Below are 19,262 nucleotides of genomic sequence, written 5' to 3'. Positions count from 1 at the left end.
CATGGACACCCTTTATGAGTGCCACTCCTGCCCCCAAAAATCCGGCCTGTGCATAAAGGATTGGTTCAAAGCGTACGTCACTATCCATGGATCATTTATAATTGAATTAATTGTATTATTTATATACCCCATTATTATAAACTGATATACTCCACTAAGATTACGTATGCCCCCACATTATAAACTAAAACACCAGTAAAACCCCAAACAGAACAACTACCAAGCTACATCTGCTCTCCAAAGCCAAATGGCGCTCCTTCCCTTCTGGGCCTGGCAGTGTGCCCAAACACCAGTTTATGACCGCATATGGGGTATTACTGTACTCTGGAGAACCCGATTAACAATTTATGGGATGTGTGTCTCCAGTGGCACATGCTGGGCACAACATATTGAGCACTGAAATAGCGTATATGTGGAAAAATGGCAATTTTCAATCTGCAACATCCATCGTGTACTAATTTCTGCAAAACGTGTGGGGTCAAAATGCTCACTACACTTCTAGATGAATTCCTTAAAGGAGTTTAGTTTCCCAAATGGGGTCACTTCTCCGGGGTTTTCACTGTACTGGTACCTCAGCGCAATGCAACATGGCGTCAAAAAATAATTTTGTAAAATCTTAACTCCAAAAACTAAATTGCGCTCTTTCCCTTTAGAGCCTTGTCGTGTGTCCAAACAGCAGTTTACAACCACATATAGGGTAAAAAATTATTTTACTTTTTGAGATACAGCTTCTAGAAACTGTATCTTGCACTCAACCCCGAATCCGTCAGGTCAGCGTGACTGACGGCTTCGGTGAGAGCGGGTCCTGATTCACCTGATATTACATCCCGCAGTGCAGAGCATGGATGCACCTAGGACATGAAAAATTAGTTTTTCACGTCCGAGGTGCATCTGTGCTCTACGCTGCGGGATGCAATATTATACGGAAAACAGCCCCTGATTTTCAGCCGTTTTTCATGCATCAAGCCTTTTTTACGGTCGTTTTTGGAGCTGTCTTTCTATCGAGACAATGAAAAACGGCTCAAGTGACATGCACTTCTTTTTTATGGGGCGTTTTTTTACGAGCCGTTTTTACAAACGACACATAAAAAAACGCCCCGTGGGAACGAAACACTATTTTTCCCATTAAAATCAATGGCCGTGTGAACATACCCTAGATTCACACGTGCGTTGTGCATCTCGGACGGGAAAATTGCCGTTTTTCATGTCCGAGGTGCATCCGTGCTGTGGGACGCGATATCACAAATCTCTCATAGACTAGAGTCTATGGAGGGATGCGTGAAAAGATAGGACATGTCCTGTTTCCTCACGGACCCTTCACACTGTCTGTCGAAACAACGGACGTGTGAACGGCCACATTGAATTATGTAGGTCCGTGTGACGTCCGTTGTTTCAACGGCCGTGTTCGTGTGCGCTACATAGTTGCAGTTCAGTTTATATGTAACTACTTCAGCTTCGTGTAATCACATTCATTGTAGCTCCAACTATAGAAGGTTTACATGTCACCCATCTCACCCCCCACTACACCCGCTGCCCTCCCTATTTCCTATTACATCTGTCAGGAAGCCCGTCCGGCCTATTCCTCTCTGCGCCTGCGCGTCACCTTCTTGTCCTCGGTCGCAAGTCAATGACGTCACGAGTAACATGGCGGCCTTCAGTATGGAAGCAGCATGCCGGGCTGTGTTGGGTCGAAGGTTACAAAGTGTCTGGAGGTTTACAGAAGTTGCCGAGCGACAGGTCAGGGTAGTTTTATTTGATTCCCTATTATGGTGAAAATGCCAGTTCGGACCCGCTACGGGGTGTTTACTAGTCTGGGGTAGAATATTCCTGGAGGTCATGGTATTCTGAGCTCCCCTCGTGATATGTATGTTTCAGGTTATAGTAGATCGTTCTTAATATCCTGCGGACAATGGATCCTGTCACTGTACGTTCTCTGAGCTGAAGTTGTAAAATGACATTCGTATTTAAAAGACCTGTCATCAGCTATTTGTAAATCATGGCATCTATTACATTCACTTGTAGTTCTTCTACCCACTGACCAGCACCCCAAACTTCCAACTATGAGTTAGTGCGCTATATGGTAAACTGATTGGGTGAGGAGGATCATGTGACCAGTCCAGAGCGCCTTTCTTGTAATGACAAAAGAGCAAATATCATAGTCCGTCTTCCCTCTGATCAGTGTAATAGTGCGCACAATCACTGAGGGCAGTGGTGTCAAACCTGGTGCAAAACTACAACTCCCAAGCATTCCCTAGTTGCTGCTTGCTTTTAAGGCATGCTGGGAGTTGTAGTTTTGCAACATCTGGAGAGCCACAGGTTTGACACGTGTGACTTCTGGGGACAAGTTCTTTTTAAAGGGATTGTCTAAGAAATGAAATAGGCTTTTGGATATGTTATAAAAAGAAACAAGATTCAACCGTTAAATCTCCTGCTGCTCCAGCGCTGATGATTGACAGCTTTCTCACTATGCACAACTAAAGAAGAAAGCTGATATAACAGAAATCACCAAGCACATGTATAAATAGATTGTCAATAGTAAAGAAAGTCACAGTTCTAAGCGTAATGGGGTGTAAAAGCACTTCATGGATATCACAAAAGATCAGTGCAAAAAAACTATTGCACTGAACTTGTTTCTGTGCTACTGAAGCTCCGACAAATAGTCAACACAATCATTCCCAAAAATGGCTTAATGGTCTGGGACACGTAAGAGACTGGTTGCAAGCAGGGGATGTGATAAAATGAGTAGCGCCGGTGCTCCCTGCCGGTATCTACTGCTGTCCAGCAGTGATGGCACTACGACTGCCTGTACGTGACCACTACTGCCAATCGTTGTCTTCACCGGTCAGTTGGCCAACATGCTACTTTTCCAGCTGAAGACAGTGATTGGCTGCAGTGGAAACGTACGGGTAGTCGTAACATCGTCACTGCTGGACAGCGGCGGAGGATTTACCAGGTGAGTAATACTTATTTTGTTGTTTTATCACATCCCATTTTAAAGGGGTATTCCTAGAATCGAAAATTATTATCTATCCACTGCCTGACTCCAGTGAGTAGGACATTGAATGGAGTGGCGGTCTGGCATGCGCGCTGCAGCTCTACTCAAAGTCTATGGAATTTACAGAAACAGCCGAGTACATCGCTCAACTCATTCCGTCAGTCCCATTGACATTAAATAGAGAACATTCTAGACCACCGGTCCATTTAAGCTCCTCCTTACTGTGGGGTGGGTGCAGTAAGAAGGATCTGGGGGTTCGGGACCCCCAATTTCTAGTTGTTGATCTTGGACAACCCTTTAACTGTCCTGTCCATATGTATTTATTATAAAATACGCATTGATATGTAATTAATTACGTGTTGGTTTTTTTTCTTCATTATTGGAGTACTAATAAGATGAGTTAAACTTTATTTGGAGGGGGTTCCCTGTATTCTTGTAGGTTATGTATAACGGTTGACATATAGGTATGGGACTGATGGTAACCACAAAGCACTAGGGCAGGCAGGGTTAAGCAACCTTAGGCACTCCAGCTGTTTTGAAACTACAACTCCTAGCATGCCCTTACAGCCTGTGGCTGGAATTAATCCTTTGGCTGTCAGGGCATTCTGGGAGTGGTAGTTTCTCAACAGCTGGAGTGCCTAAGGTTGCTGACCCTTTACTAGGGGCTGTGGGCGATGTTCCCCTTCACTCAGACCATAGTGTCCTGTTTACAACAGATAGCGGAGTATTTCCAATTGCACACTATTGGGGTGTATTCACACATGCTGGTTTTGTCACATCTTTTTTTTGTGGGGATTTTCTTAAAAATTTTAGCGGGAGAAATGCGATAAAACTGGCATGTGTGAATGAAGTCTAAAGAGGTTTTGTACTCCACTCCCATGTATATTACAAGGTGTCAATACATGAAATGCTCACAATTTGTAATCTACATTTAAAAAAAAAAAATGTTGCCACCGAGATGATTCAGAATAAATGGGAAAGACGGGGAGCTTGTGCTTCAGGTTTCTCCAAGCGCATGGGTGCAATTACGAGTCTGTTTCAATGGAAGCAGGTTCATCCCCCGGCTAGGACAAGACTACTGCGGCAGTACAAGCTTCCCGGTACCCCATTCACCCTGTAACCACCCTCATTCTAACTGAATATGTGGTCATATAAAATGTATATTTATGTGCTTACATATTGTGACACAAAGTAGTCCTAGTGAATTGGTTACTAAACATTAAATTCACATTTAAAATGTTAAAATAGTTTTGGCTTGGAAAAAAATGCACATAGAGCAATTGCCAAATGCACTATTATCAAAATCCTTCCCTTGAAATCAGTGCTAAACACCTGGAAAGGGAACCCCTCGGCGTGTAAGAATGTGTTATGGAACTGCTATTTTTGCATTTTCTTCTGTATTGAGGAGCAGCCTGTAGTGTCACATGTGCGGCTTTTACCCAGTACTTTGTGTTCACGCTACACGCATTTTAGTCTTTAATACGTCCTAGGGATTCAGTGCAAATGTGTGGTGGTTGATGAGCATCACACGTTACATGGGATATGCGCATATTACTTCACATGTAAACGCTGATTATTATAGCTGCTCTTATGTTTATGCAAATAGATTAATGGTGAATGAAACTGTATTTGATGATGGATTGTGTTTTCTCAGTATCACAGATGCCCAACTTCAGCTCACCTGCACAGAGTACGGGCCACCGGGACCCGTCAACTAGTAGTCTTCACAAATGTCCGCCACCAAAGCACCGGGACCACAGCCGCCAGTCAGGTGAATATTTAGAATCCCAGTGACCGATCCTAAGTGGACTATGGACTCCATATAACGAATATAACCCACAAATAGTTTGAGGGAAATGAATGGATTGTTACCATCTTAAGCATTTATGACATCCACAGGAAATTCTTAATAGGCGCTGATCCCCTCCTCTCACTGTATGGCTGTAGATGACTTTTATTCATGTTATCCCCCCCTCATCCCTTTTTTTTTTTTTTATTATACAAGAAAAGGATTGAGATAATGAGCAGTTGCTCATTATATCACCCCTCTGCGTCAAAATATGTCGTATGACTCCACAAACCTTACATTTACCAGCGTCTGGATGTTGGCATCAGGTAAGTCGCACCACACACACAAACAGCAAAAAAGTTTTATACAATTGACACTGTCCTTATCCTGTCTGGTAAACTAGGTGTAGTGTAAAATCCGCTGAGCGCTTCACTAGTGATACCCACTACACGATAGTGATTATAAGAGAAGAATGTCCAATACGTTTCTAACTGATGGAACATTTCAGACATTTATTCAGAACGGGGGTCCCCCGACCCTGTCCTGGCTGGTCAGGCAGTTGCTGGCCACCACATCCAGGTGAAGAACAAACAATGAGATGGCCAGCATTAAGGAAACAGCTGAGTTCGATATGTTCCCGTAATTCCCATTCACATCTATGAGAGTTACGAAAACAGTATAGCACAGAAAGCTCGGCTGTTTCCGTTATCCCTGCCTGGATGAGGCAGGCAGCAGCCATCTCACCAGACGGGAAGGGGTCAGGGGACCCCTAGAATTGGGACTTGCATCTATCAGACATTTATGGCATATCCTGTGGATATGCCCTAAATGTCTGAGATTGGAATACAGCTTTAAAACCAGATTTTCGGTGTGTTCATTTCTGCTGTTTGTTTTTTTTTTTTTAAAAGATGTTTTCATGTAGACATAAAGTACTGAGTGGCATTGTGACGATGTGCTGGGTGTATATACTTTCAAAAAAATATATGGGTATGGGGTTCAGTATGCATTTGTACATATCGAAAGAGTGGAAATTGTCGTGGTTACCAGAAGCGCTAAATACCTAGAAACACCTGGCAGCAAAAGGGTTAACTAATATTCAGAAAATATTTAAGAAATTGAACGTGCTTCGTATAAATAAAGCCTCTCTATAAATGTGCAGATTTTTGGAAAAAAGCAGTTTGATGTTTTGTTTTGTGTTTTTCTAGAGGAAATGTTAACGTTTCCCATGTCCTAGTTATGTCACATAATGTCATGTGTTTCCTTTTAGATCCCAGTTGTCCTCGAGGCACAGTTACCACCATCCCCTCCCCCCCTAGACGCTGTCCTACCACCACCAGTCTCTGAATTGGCACCCACCGTGGCAGAGACGTTTGGTCAGGTGGAGCAAAATTTGAGTGATTTGGGCCTTGGAGGTTACAGTCCTGTTGGATTGATTCAGAACTTCCTGGAAATGTTACATGTGGATATCGGTCTTCCTTGGTGGGGGGCAATAGTGACAGGTAATTGTTTGCTTTGCATCCATCGAATGTCTGATCACTGCATTGTATCCTTGTACTCACTGTCATACTGTGTTTTCTTACAGGCACCGTTCTTGCACGTATTCTGGTTTTTCCTCTAATCGTCAAAGGACAGAGGGAAGCGGCTAAACTGAATAACCACATGCCACAGATCACCACAATGTCAAGTCGAATGAATGAAGCCAAGCGATCAGGCAACCGGTTTGAATGTAAGAGCAAAAGGGGGAGAAATGACAAACTAGGGCACGGAAAAGGGGAGGACTTGCCTAGAGCAACCAGTCAGATTCCAACTTGTTTTACGGAGGTCACCATATTGGTTTCTATGGGCATCTCTTCCCCTTTGACCTTATGACCTCTACGTTGTATGAAGGACTTGAATTTATAAATCCTAAATTATTAGCTTTGTATCTTATGTGGATTTTGTTTCTTTGTCTCCGCTCCTCAGTCTCCAAAGCATACTCTGATCTCACACTGTATCAGAAGAAACATGATGTTAATCCTCTCCGTGGATTTTTGGTGCCTCTAGTACAGGTACGTTGTGTTGCTTAACCCTTTAATAACTGCCCACTGTCTTTTGACGGCGGGTGGTGCAGTTTCCAGACCTACAGCAATGTCTTTTGGCTAATGAACTAGGGTTAATGAGCTCTTGTTTGTAGAGAAGCCTCTTGAGTATAGCCTAGATCAGAGGAGCCTTCGATCCTGGCGATTTAACCCTTGATCGCCACTGTTCATGATCAAAGGGGACTCCCACCTTCGATCATGTCACCGGGTTTCCTGGTGACTTGATGGGAGACTGGGGGAGCCCTCTGCTGCCAGCCCCAGGGACCTACGTAGGACCTCAGAGTTGTCTGTTCAGTAAGCCTGCTGTTAGGGCATGCTAATACTGCATGCGTGAACAGTGGTAGAAAAAAACGAATGGATTTACTGGATGTAAACTGATAGAAACGTATAGCATTGCATTTGCATACGTCGTCCATTGAGATGAATGCTAAAAAAAATAGGTTACGTCGCGTATGAGGTTTTCTAAAGTACAGAAAAGCGTAACAGACTACGCTTTTCAGTACTTTCAAAAAACAGTATCCCAACGTAAACCATGACACACATAGACCAAACGGATGCTATTTTGGTCTACGTTTGACCCATTATAACCTATGAATACGCCAAGCTATAAGTTTCAATACTTTTTTAGTGTTCAAAAACGTATATTCCCGGTGGAAAGCACAAATGCGATGTGAATGGCATTCACATCGCGTTTGTGCTATCCGCCGAGCGTATACGTTTTTTTTCTATAAAAGCCTGGAGCATTGAAAGCGTATTCAAATGTGTAACATTTTCTGTTTACATCTGTGTTTTTTTTTTTATAGCGCGTGTACTTATACGTCGGTATACGCTTCTGTCCATTTTTGACCCATTGACGCCGAGCTATAAGTTTTCAATAGTTTTTTTTTAGTGTTTAAAAATGTATACTCTCAGTGGGTTTAAAGGGGTGTTGTGGTTTTAGGTTAAACCCTTAGTGACCAAGCTATTTTATTTGTTTTTCTATAGTCGCATTTAACCCCTTAATGACCAGCCTATTTTAGACCTTAATGACCAAGCCATTTTTTACATTTTTCCATCGTCTCATTCCAAGAGCTATATTATTTTTGCGTCGACATACCTGTATAAGGTCTTGTTTTTTGCGGGACAAGTTGTATTTTTTAATAGCAGCATTTTGGGGGACATAGAATTCATTGATTAACTTTTATTAACTTTAATTTGGGGGAAAATAGAAAAAAACCTGAAATTTCGCCACTCTTTTTCGCGTCTTAAATCTACAAAGTTTACCGTGTGGTATAAATAACACAATAACTTTATTCAGCGGGTTGTTACGATTGCAACGATACCAAATTTGTATAGTTTTTGTATGTTTTACTACTTTTACACAGTAAAAACGCTTTTTTTTCAAAATTATTTGTTTTTGTGTCTCCATTTTTGAAGAGCCGTAACGTTTTTATTTTTTCGCCGATGCAGTTGTATGAGGGCTTTTTTTTTGCGGGAAGACTTGTAGTTTTTATTGGTACCATTTTGGAGTAGATGCGACTTTTTGATCACTTTTTATCACATTTTTTTTAAAGGGACTTTAATATGCGATTCTGCGATCGCATTTATAATACACTGCAATACTTTTGTATTGCAGTGTATTACTGCCTGTCTATTTAACACGGACAGGCATCTGCTAGGTCATGCCAGAGGCATGATCTAGCAGGCATTCATGACAGGCAGACCTGGGGGCCTTTATTAGGCCCCCGGCTGCCATTAGAGACACAGACACTCGGCGATCGTATCGCCGGGTGTCGGTGGGGGAGAGAGGGAGCTCCCTCCCTCTCTCCAAAACCACTCAGATGCGGTGCTCGCTATTGAGCACCGCATCGGAGGGGTTAAACGGGTGAGATCGATACTAATATCGATCTCACCCGGCAGAGCAGGGACGCTCCTAGCCCTCAGCTGCCTCTGGCAGCCGAGAGCAGGGAGATCTGACAGCTCCCTGCTCTGTAAACTTATTCCGATGCCGCGACGTAAAAAGTCTATGGCATCGGAATAAGGCCTGTTAGTGACCGACGTAGAAACACGATGGGCCGGTCACTTACGGGTTAAAGAGATATAACTTTTTTTATTTTTCCGTCGACATAGCTGTATGAGGACTTGTTTTTTGCAGGATTAGTTGTACTTTTTAATAGCACAATTTTAGGGTACATATAATTTTTTTATTAACTTTTTTTGGAGGGATTATAAAAAAAAAAAACTTAAATTCCACCATTGTTCTATGCGTTTTTAAATTGACGCCGTTCACTGTGCGGCATAAATAACATGTTACCTTTATTCTATGGCTCGGTACGATTACGACGATACCACATGTGTAGAGGTTTTTTATGTTTTACGACTTTTGCACAATAAAAACCCTTTTGAACTAAAATTATTTGTTTTTACATCGGCTCTTTCCAAGAGCCGTAACTTTTTTTATTTTTCTGTCAAGACGTAGTTTTGATTGGTACTGTTTTGGGGTGCATGGGACTTATTGATTCATATTTATTATGACTTTTTTTGGGGGGCAATGGAAAAAAAATTCAATTTTTTGCGGTGTTCACCTTGCGGTTTAAATGACATATTAACTTTATTAATTGAGTCTTTACGGTCGCGGCGATACCATATATGTGTACTTTTATTATTTTTTTTTTTACACTTTTACTAAATAAAACCACTTTTTATGGAAAAAAAAATGGTTTTATTTTTTTTTTTACTGTAATTTTTACTATTAATCTTTATTTCACATTTATTACTTATTTCATTAGTCCCACTAGGGGACTTTACTGTGCGATGTTCCGATCGCTGCTATAATGCTTTGGTATACTTCGTATACCAGAGCATTATTGCCTGTCAGTGTAAATCTGACAGGCAATGGACATAACAGGCATATGTCCAGGGCAGACTTGGGGGCTTTTATCAGGCCCCTGGCTGCCATGACACCCCATCGGAGACCCGCGACTGCATTTGCGGGTGACCGATGGAGGTCCCTCCCTCTGTAAACAAGTTAAATGCCGCGGTTGCTATTGACGGTGGCATTTAACAGGTTAAACGGCCGCGATTTGAAGTAAACTTCGATTGCGGGTGTTGGAGCAGGAGCCCGGCTGTCATCAGACAGCAGAGCCCCGGCTCCAGCCTGCACGGGAGACCCGTGCAGGACTTAGACTAGGCGAACGTGAAAAGGCGGCGGCCTAGCCTAAGGCCCCTTAGTGACCGACGTGAAAAGGCGTATTGGTGGTCACGAAGGGGTTAATAAAGCTTAATAACAATATAAATAATAAGCTCTACAACTTTCTAATATATTTTGTATCTCAATTCCTTTGCGTTTTTCAGAGATGACTTTGCTGTGAGTGAGAACATTCTTGTTACATCCAGAGGCAGTAAACCTATACAGAGCTAGTTCTCCTATTAGCAAACCAGTGGATACATTTGTATCCAGTCTAGACCATGCTCTGAGCTATACACCTCAGCAGCAAGTCCACATATCTCGCTGATGACTTGTTACAATGTATCAGTCGAGTCCAGACTGTCTCCCATGAAGTCGCAGAGCATTGCCTAGATTGCACACAATGGTATCCACTTCTCAGCTGATGGCCAGCAGGATTAGGTATGTAACAGTTTGCTGCCTCTGAATGTAAATAAGGGAGTTCTCATTCACTGACCGCAAACTAATATCTTTAAAATGATGAGAAATTAAAACGCCAAGTATAATAGAACGTTGTAGAACATTCACTTATACAGCTCTCAAGCTTTAATTATATGAAACTGGAAAACCCTATTTAACATGTTGTAAATCTCCAAACAATCCTTCCCTGTTGTAAGAGAGAAGGTGAAACGCAATTTGCCGGGGGTTTTGGGAAGACAAATGTCTCACCAGCACTTTGTTTCATGAGAGATCTGGCTATGTAAGGAATTGGTCGGCAATCCATTACAGATGTAGCCCTTGCCTTCATTTGAGGGCTACACCTTACATTGTGTCACAGCTTTATACTCTCCATAAAATGCTGCAGCCACATTTCCCCTAATAAACCGCACAGCCACGTGCTCGCCAGAAGCCGCTCAGCCACGAGTCCCTCAGAATCGGCTGTGTCTGGAGAATTAAACTTACTGGTTTTAACTGTGGAATTCTCTTTATTAAGACAAAGTGAAGTTTTTCTATAAGAAATGTCCACCTGCTGTGTTCTCTATTTTATGGTAAAATGCTAGAAGCGAGAGAAGATTTACAAGTTGAAATTCAGTACATCATTAAAGTGGGACTCCTGGACTTCTGGCAGTCACTGGAGTGCCGCTGCTCCTTTATGCCAGGATCACACACGCAGTTTTGATGCAGTTTTTGCCTCTGTTTTTTGATCCAGAGCCAGAAGTTGATCCAAAAGGAAGACTGGATATAAAGAAAAGACATCTTTCTTTTTAGTTCAATTCTGGGTTTTGCTCAAAATGAAGCCAAAAACGGCATCAAAACTGTGTGTGTGATCCTGGCCTGTGTACTTGTCACTGTCGCACGTACGGACGAGCCGCTATGCCTGTGTAAACAGTGACGCAGCCATTCTGATTGCCTATGGTCTGAACCGCCACCAATTGATGGCCTATCCAGTGGATAGATCAGTGTTTTACACATGGAAATCGCCTTTAACCTTAAGAGTGCCAGCAAGAACCCTTTATTTTCCAAATTATTAAGAGGGCTACCAATGCCAGACCATTCTTGTATCAAAGACCAGTTGTAGTTCTACATAACTTGTGTACATATATTTTCTGTTCCTTGTCATGAGTTGATCTTTCTTTTTTCCTTCTAGGCACCAGTGTTTATCTCCTTTTTTGTGGCCCTGAGACAGATGTCCTATCTTCCTGTTCCAAGCTTACAAACTGGTGGTCTCTGGTGGTTTGCTGACCTTACTGTAGCTGACCCATATTATATCCTGCCGCTAATAGTCACTTCCAGCATGTGGGCTGTTCTAGAGGTAAAGATTTTATTATTATTATTTATTATTATTTATTATTCTGGTCTAAATTTAGTTCTTTATTTCTAGCTCGGAGCAGAGTCGGGAGTAAATAACCCTAACCTCAAAATCATGAAGACCGTTTTTCGGGTTATGCCACTTATAATTTTGCCTCTTACCATCAACTTCCCCACTGTAAGTTCTGTTACTATGGCCGTGGACTAACATTGACTTACTGTCTATATCTGCTGTTAATAATGGGATGATCAAGTTATGTTTCAGTAGGACACGTTTCTGCTTTTATCCCCTAGGCTGTTTTCACATATTGGGTCACTTCAAACTTTTTCTCTATAGCCCAAGTGGCTTTCTTAAGAATTCCAGCTGTGCGAAAGAAGCTGAATATACCAGAACAGATCAAGCACGATCCATCAGTCCTCCCCAACCAGGACGGCTTTATAAATAGCCTAAAAAAAGGTATGTGTATTTCATACTCCAGATTTGTGTGCTCTTGGTTTATTGTACTGGTTATGGCTATTAAAATTGTAATGTGGGGGCATTGAAATACTGCAGTTTTGCAAATCTCCCCTTTTTCCCCTCAAATAGAAATTCAAAACTTTGGCAATCATCCTGCTTAAAACTATTCTGCCATTTTGTGTATACGGCTCCTATACAGTCTCCTTGCTAACCTACGAGCAGATGTGAAGGAGTAACACACGGTTAGTTTGTAGTCTGTAACCATGGAGACACATGGGTCGGCATAGTAGCTGTATACACGGAATGGAAGAATATTTTTAATCAAGATTTACATAGTGTGTCCTGTCTTTCTGAAAATCGAAAATATGTTAAGACTTGCGTTACTATTTGATGTCTAGATCTCGGGCACACACAAATATACATTAATTTCGTGTGGCACCCATTAACCCATCAGTATGTTTTTGGAGCGTGAGAGGAAACTGAGGAAACCCAACGGGACAACATATGAACTTCAGTATCTTCTCATGATGTTCTACTATAATCTTTGATTAAAGTAATGGGTGTCCTACAGGTTGGAAGAATGCCCAGCTGGCTCAGCAACTGGACGATCGAGAACACAGAATAAAAAATCATCTGGACATTGCAGCGAAAGGTTAGTCTAGTGTGAATACTGCTGTAATGTTGTGTGGCCTCTTTATATACACGTGGTTTATTAGTGATCACTATGAGCCACCGGTAATGTATGGCTGAATAGAATTTAACAACTTTAGTGAAAAAAATGGTGTCTCTCATGTTTAACCCATTCAGTGCCAGGTATTGGTGTTGTATATGCACCTCTGGGAGCTGGACCTGTGCTGTTCAGCACCGTCTCTGTACCCATTGAAAGTCTACATAGATAAATGTATGAATGCTGATGTATAGGTCCTTAGTTGTGTCTTCACCACATCCAAGACTTGTGTGTATCCCCTCCACAACTACTGGAAACATAGGAGAATGTAGTGCAGCCCTAAGTGGATCTGTTAGATCATCGTGAAGGGGTATCAAGACGTTTTGGGGAAGATTGTCTCCTCAGCTGTATGTTTACCTTCTATAGGACCACTGCGGCAGACCTTCGCTCAAAATCCTTTGCAGCAACGGGAGAAAACACCTGTAACCCCACGACAACCCAAAACTAAACCTTGGCAAGACACAATGGGGTAAACAACAAACTATTACCCAGTAATGAACTGATCAATTTCTGCCAGGGTAATTTGGCATGGAATAAACTTTCCCAGGATTGTGGACTCTGAGATAAAAAATGAACCAACTAGATTCCTGGATAAATAAAGGGTGGGTCCTGTGTGATATTGTGTTTATTTAAGAGTAACATTGTATCATGCGATGTTTGGATGCTAAATACAACTAAAGTAGTGATATATTCGACAAAATCAGACGATGAAATCCGCACATATAGCCGTTTTTTTAAATAAAATGGACAGTTCTATGAAATTATTGTAACTTATTTGTGCGTTTTTATTTTGTATCGTGATTAGCACAACAAGCTATACTGTCTGCGCCTAGTCCGTCAGTTCAGTTTAACTGAAGGCTCGGCTAAAAGCTGGTCCTGCGCGTCTGACACCCAGGATCCAGCTAATAACCATCACATCTGAGTTCATAACTTAGATGTGATCGATATTAGCTGGATCCTGTATGTCCGAGACACGCATTACCCGATCTTAGCCGAGCTGTCGGCTCAGCTGAACTGACTGACTCGGCTTAGACAGAACGATACAGCTTCTATGTATACAGGATACATGGAAGCTGTGTCATAAAAAGTACTTAATAAAACTTTCCCATGTGTATGGTGTTCCATGTGTCAGTCTCACCTGTTGTTCTTTTTCCTTCTATTTCTATATATCAGACTGGGACGGTTGCTTAGCCGCAGTATGAGTCAGACTCTGACACGATTTCTCTACTTCAGTCTATGGAGATCTATGTGTCACCCATCACAGGCTTCAGCAGTTACCACACCAGTTTTGCACAGGGGAGACAGAACCTTCTATCTCGCTGATACTTAGACCGGTTCCTGTCACACAGTATAATGTATAAGAATATAGTGCAGCCTCCCTGTCTGTATACTTATGGTTTCTCCGCTTATTTAGGAGAATATAGAGAGAATGATAATCAGTGTCCCCCAGCATGCAGAAATGGTATGGTCTTTAGCTGGTCATGTGATGCTGTACTGAAGCATCATGGTATTGATAGCAAAGCAGAGTTGAAAAGAAAGCTAAGACTCAAGATGGAGGCTTTTTTAAAGCAGACAAGGCAGCAGTTCAATAAGTAAGTACAGGATACAAAAAAGAAGTGTAGAGTGAGGTATACAGTCAGGTGGGGACTGCAGACTGGGAAGTTGTGCTACCAATGGAGGTTTTCTTTAAAAGTTGTTTAAAAACCTTGATTTATTAGAAATAAAAAGGCCGGCTTCACACACAGCATTTAGCAACAAGTTTTTGTGGTGTTTCTGGGTCAAATGCAGCACCAAATGTTTGGGAGTCTATAGCAAAATATAAAAATGTCTACACAAACTGTGTTTTGGTTTATGGGATATCTGGTGTCCGTGGTGTTTTTAGCAAAACGAAGCATGAAGTTATGGGAAGGCATTTTTCTTCAATATAACATTTGCCACAAAAGCCCTGTATATAGAAGGTGTAAGGAATCCTCTAGTCTTCTGTAAATAAAGCTTAGATGAGTTTCCCCAGATTAATATGAAAAAAAGCCTTGACTTCAAATCGTAAAACAATTACCTTAGTAAAATTCTACTCTCCCCCCCCATCACGGTGTTTGGGAGACCAACACTTGTTTTAAATGTGGTGCAATGACGTAACCTTTTTACAACGTAGAAGGCCATTTAATAAAAATTTAAGTTTAATTGTATAACGAAAAGTTCTGCAACATATCAGCTTGGAGTCCAGGAAGGCGAAGAAACCAGTCAAGACAAGTTTTTGGCCTCTGAAACTAGAATCTTCCTATGGTGAGAAGGATACAGCCTTCACATAATTCTCCGTTTTCATTATTCTGGAACGCTTGACTATAGACATTAGACGGTAGATGGATCGAAATCTTACCTGTCTGACTCGGATGCTGCTTACCTCCCCAGCCACTGAACTACCATGCACTTTCTGCTGGCTGGAACATGCATGATAATGGTAGAGTCAGGGTGATCGCTGTGGTCTAATATCTAAGGCCAGCTTTAGAAGATTAACTTGTGTGACCGACCACACGTGCAATGTTTGACTTGCTGCACTCGCAGTAGATGGTTTGTTTAGCCGCAGCACATTACAAGTTAATGTATTTTGCTCTATGGCTCGATCTATACGTTTTAACGTTGGTGTTTCGTTAATTTGGTATAATTGTCATTTCGAGGAACACAAATCTACCTCGGGCATTACAGGCCCTATTCTTCATAGGCTTTAAGGTCTGTACTTTGTACTCTGAGTTCACATTAGCAGGGCACACCTACAGTTTATGCCCCCAAGCACAGGGCGAGGTTGTAGAGACTATAAGAAATGTGATGAACATAAGACGCAATCAAAGAAGGTGGTCTGTTTACGGCTGGAATCACACGTGCAGTTTTTGATGCAGTTTTTTGAGCCAAAGCCAAGTGTGGATCCAGCAGGAAGGAAGCATATAAGTCTTTCCTTTATACATGCCTTTCCTTTTGAATCCACTTCTGGCTCTGGCCCCAAAAAAATGCACCCCAAGCTGCATGTGTGATTCCACCTCAAAAAGGGTCACCTGGACTTCTGCAAATTACGTTTGTATATAGTATAGTTTTCAGCTTTATAATATACTTTGTGCATCAGTTCCTCACTAATTTCAAGATCTCTGTGTGTGGTCAGTGAATGGAGCATGCAGAGGCTGTCCTTCTGTAAAGACTAATGGTACGGTCTCGCATATAGCGGCCACCGCTACGTGAGACCGTATATCATAGGTTACCCTTAAGACCTGCAGCTTTATGAGCAGAGGCAGGTTTCAGCATCTGAATGTGAACAATGGATGTTTCCATTCACTGATAGTACGCAGAAATCTTGAGAAAGCGTAATGACATAAGTAAAGAGTTCACTTCCAGACTTTTTGTTACTTTTTTTTTTTTTTTAACTCTGGCCCTGTTACCTTTTATTTTCAGACATATTACTTTCAAAATTATATAAGAGCTTTTTAATATGGCTGTGTTTTTATTCTGTTACCCAGTACGTTTTTTTGGGGGGCTAGGAAGAAAACCGTAGAAATTATAAGTCCACGTAAAGAATTCTTATCTGCTCATCATCTTGTGCCCCTGTAGGTAATCGTATTTTCATTGTGTTGATTGTGAAACAAATTTGTAGGTAGTAAACTGAACATTTATATATGATATACTACAGTCTGCAACTACGGTTTGAAGCAGACAATAGGGGATATTATTGACCCTGGTAACCAGTCCTGTCACTTAACCACTTAAGGACGCAGCCTTGTTTTGACCTTAGAGGATCTGTCACCACATTATAAGTGGCCTATATTGTACATAATGTGATCGGCGCTGTAATGTAGATTACAGCAGTGTTTTTTATTTAGAAAAACGATCATTTTTGATGGAGTTCTGACCTATATTAGCTTTATGCTAATAAGTTTCTTAATTGACAACTGGGCAAGTTTTACTATATGACCAACTGGGCGTTGTACAGAGGAGTGTATGACGCTGACCCATCAGTGACCAATCAGCGTTATATACTTCTCTCCATTCATTTACACAGCACATAGTGATCCTGCTAGATCACTATGTGCAGTCACATAAACACACTATAACGTTACTGCAGTGTCCTGACAGTGAATATACATTACCTCCAGCCGGGACGTTATGTGTATTCAGAATCCTGTCACTTCTGTAGCTTCTCATGATATTTACAGCAAGGCAAGCGTAATCTCGCAAGATTACGATATAACGTGTCATTTCAAACGAGATTACGCTTGCCTTGCTGTAAATATCACAGAGACGCTACAGAACTGACAGGATTCTGAATACACATCACGTCCTGGCTGGAGGTAATGTCTATTCATTGTCGAGACACTGCAGTAATGTTATAGTGTGTTTATGTGGCTGCACATAGCGATATAGCTATGTGCTGTATAAATGAATGGGGAGAAGTGTATGACACTGATTGGTCAGCGTCATACACTTCTCTCCACAACGCCCATTGGCCAAAAAGTAAAACACGCCCAGTTGTTCATTAAGAAACTCATTAGCATAAAGCTAATATAGGTCATAACTCCGTCAAAAATGATTTTTTTTTCTAAATAACAAACACTGGTGTAACCAACATTACAGCGCCGATCACATCATGTACAAGATAGGCCACTTATAATGTGGTGACAGAGCCTCTTTAAAGGGAAGGTGTCATTAATTTTTTATTTTTTATAATGCTTTTAATGTAATATTTTCAAACATTTTATTAAATTGTGTTCTCATGTTTCACTTTGTTTTCTTACTTTTACTTCTCTATGGGGGCTGCCATTTTTTTTTCATCTCTGTATGTGTCGATTAAAGACACATACAGAGATGGAATACGGCACATACAACCCCATAGAGAATGCGAACGGGAGCCGTTCCATTCGCAGTTGCGTGCGCTGTCTGTGTGGGAACGGCGCATCCCGCTGCCGGACAGTAAGATGACTACTTCCGGCCGCGGCTTCCGGCCATATGTTCAACTAAGTGAAGGCGCAAGGAAGAGGAGCGTAGACCAGCAGAGGCGGCAGCAGGAGCAGGTAATTTATGTTTGTGTGTATTATGTTCGTGTATTACTGTCTGCTGAGCCCTGTATCTTATCCTCCTACACTGTGCAGTCGCTCAGAAAATGGCCGCACACCGTGTAGGAGGTTTGAATACATTCAAGCCCCTCCCTCTCCTAGCACTAGCCAGAAGAAGGGAGGGGGGGGATTGTGTGAGGACACTAGAGAGAGTGTGCCCACCCCAAATATGCAGCATAAATCAATGAGGTTGCTTTACCACATTGACCATGCTGCAATTTTGGGAACTGCTCCCTCTAGTGGCCTGCACATGGAAATGTTATAAATTAGAATCTAATTTATAATATTTCCTGACTTGTGAAAAAATTAAAACAATGTGTAATCACTTAAATAATAATTGTTTAACTGAAAAAAAAAATTAAAAAAATTCTAGCGACACATTCCTTAAGGCTCAGCGCCCCTTTTTGAAATCTGACATATTTCACTTTATGTGGTAATAACTTCGGAATGCTTTAAACCTATCCAAGCGATTCTGAGATTGTTGTCTCGTGAGACATTGGGCTTCATGTTAGTGGTAAACTTTGGTCATATATTGAGTGTTTATTTTTGAAAAATTGCAAAATTTAGAAAAGAATTGCATTTTTCTGAATTTAAATGCATCTGCTTGTAAGGCAGATAGTTATACCACCCAAAATAGTTACTAGTTCACATTTCCCATATGTCTACTTTAGATTTGCATCGTTTTTTGACCATTCTTTTATTTTTCTTGGACGTTACAAGGCTTAGAACATAAACAGCAATTTCTCATATTTTTAATAAAATTTCAAAAGCCTTTTTTTTTTTTAAGGTACTTGTTCAGTTCTGAAGTGGCTTTGAGGGGCCTACGTATTAGAAACCCCCATAAAACACCCCATTTTAAAAACCAGACCCCTCAAAGTATTAAAAAACGCATTTAGAAAGTTTTTTTTAACCCTTTAGGCATTTCACAGGAATTAAAGCAAAGTGGAGGTGAAATTTGCAAATTTCATTTTTCTTGCTGAATTAAAATTTTATAAATTATTTTTTTTTCCGGTAACACAGAAGGTTTTACCAGAGAAACACTACTAAATATGTATTGTCCAGATTCTGCAGTTTTTAGAAATGTCCCACATGTGGCTCTAGTGTGCTCGTGGACTAAAACAAAATTTTGGGGCCTCTTTTTTATTAGAATATATTTTAGGCAGCATGTC

The 19,262-nt window shown here is 41.3% G+C and overlaps 1 protein-coding gene across 1 annotated transcript; it reads left to right on the top strand.

Annotated features, from left to right (window-relative positions):
- The first annotated feature begins 1,608 nt into the window (after positions 1–1,608).
- OXA1L (OXA1L mitochondrial inner membrane insertase) lies at positions 1,609–13,770 on the top strand. The gene is made up of 10 exons (XM_075852842.1): positions 1,609–1,737; positions 4,650–4,766; positions 6,052–6,283; positions 6,367–6,510; positions 6,747–6,832; positions 11,656–11,820; positions 11,890–11,994; positions 12,111–12,273; positions 12,845–12,925; positions 13,367–13,770. Exons 1-10 carry the CDS (start codon positions 1,645–1,647, stop codon positions 13,471–13,473), a joined length of 1,293 nt encoding a protein of 430 aa, XP_075708957.1. The 5' UTR covers positions 1,609–1,644; the 3' UTR covers positions 13,474–13,770.
- Positions 13,771–19,262: the final 5,492 nt, after the last annotated feature.

The sequence above is a fragment of the Rhinoderma darwinii genome, chromosome 1 (assembly GCF_050947455.1).
Source record: "Rhinoderma darwinii isolate aRhiDar2 chromosome 1, aRhiDar2.hap1, whole genome shotgun sequence".
Taxonomy (NCBI): Eukaryota; Metazoa; Chordata; class Amphibia; order Anura; family Rhinodermatidae; genus Rhinoderma; species Rhinoderma darwinii.
Note: the sequence above shows the minus strand (reverse complement) of the source record. Positions and strands in the feature narration are given on the sequence as shown.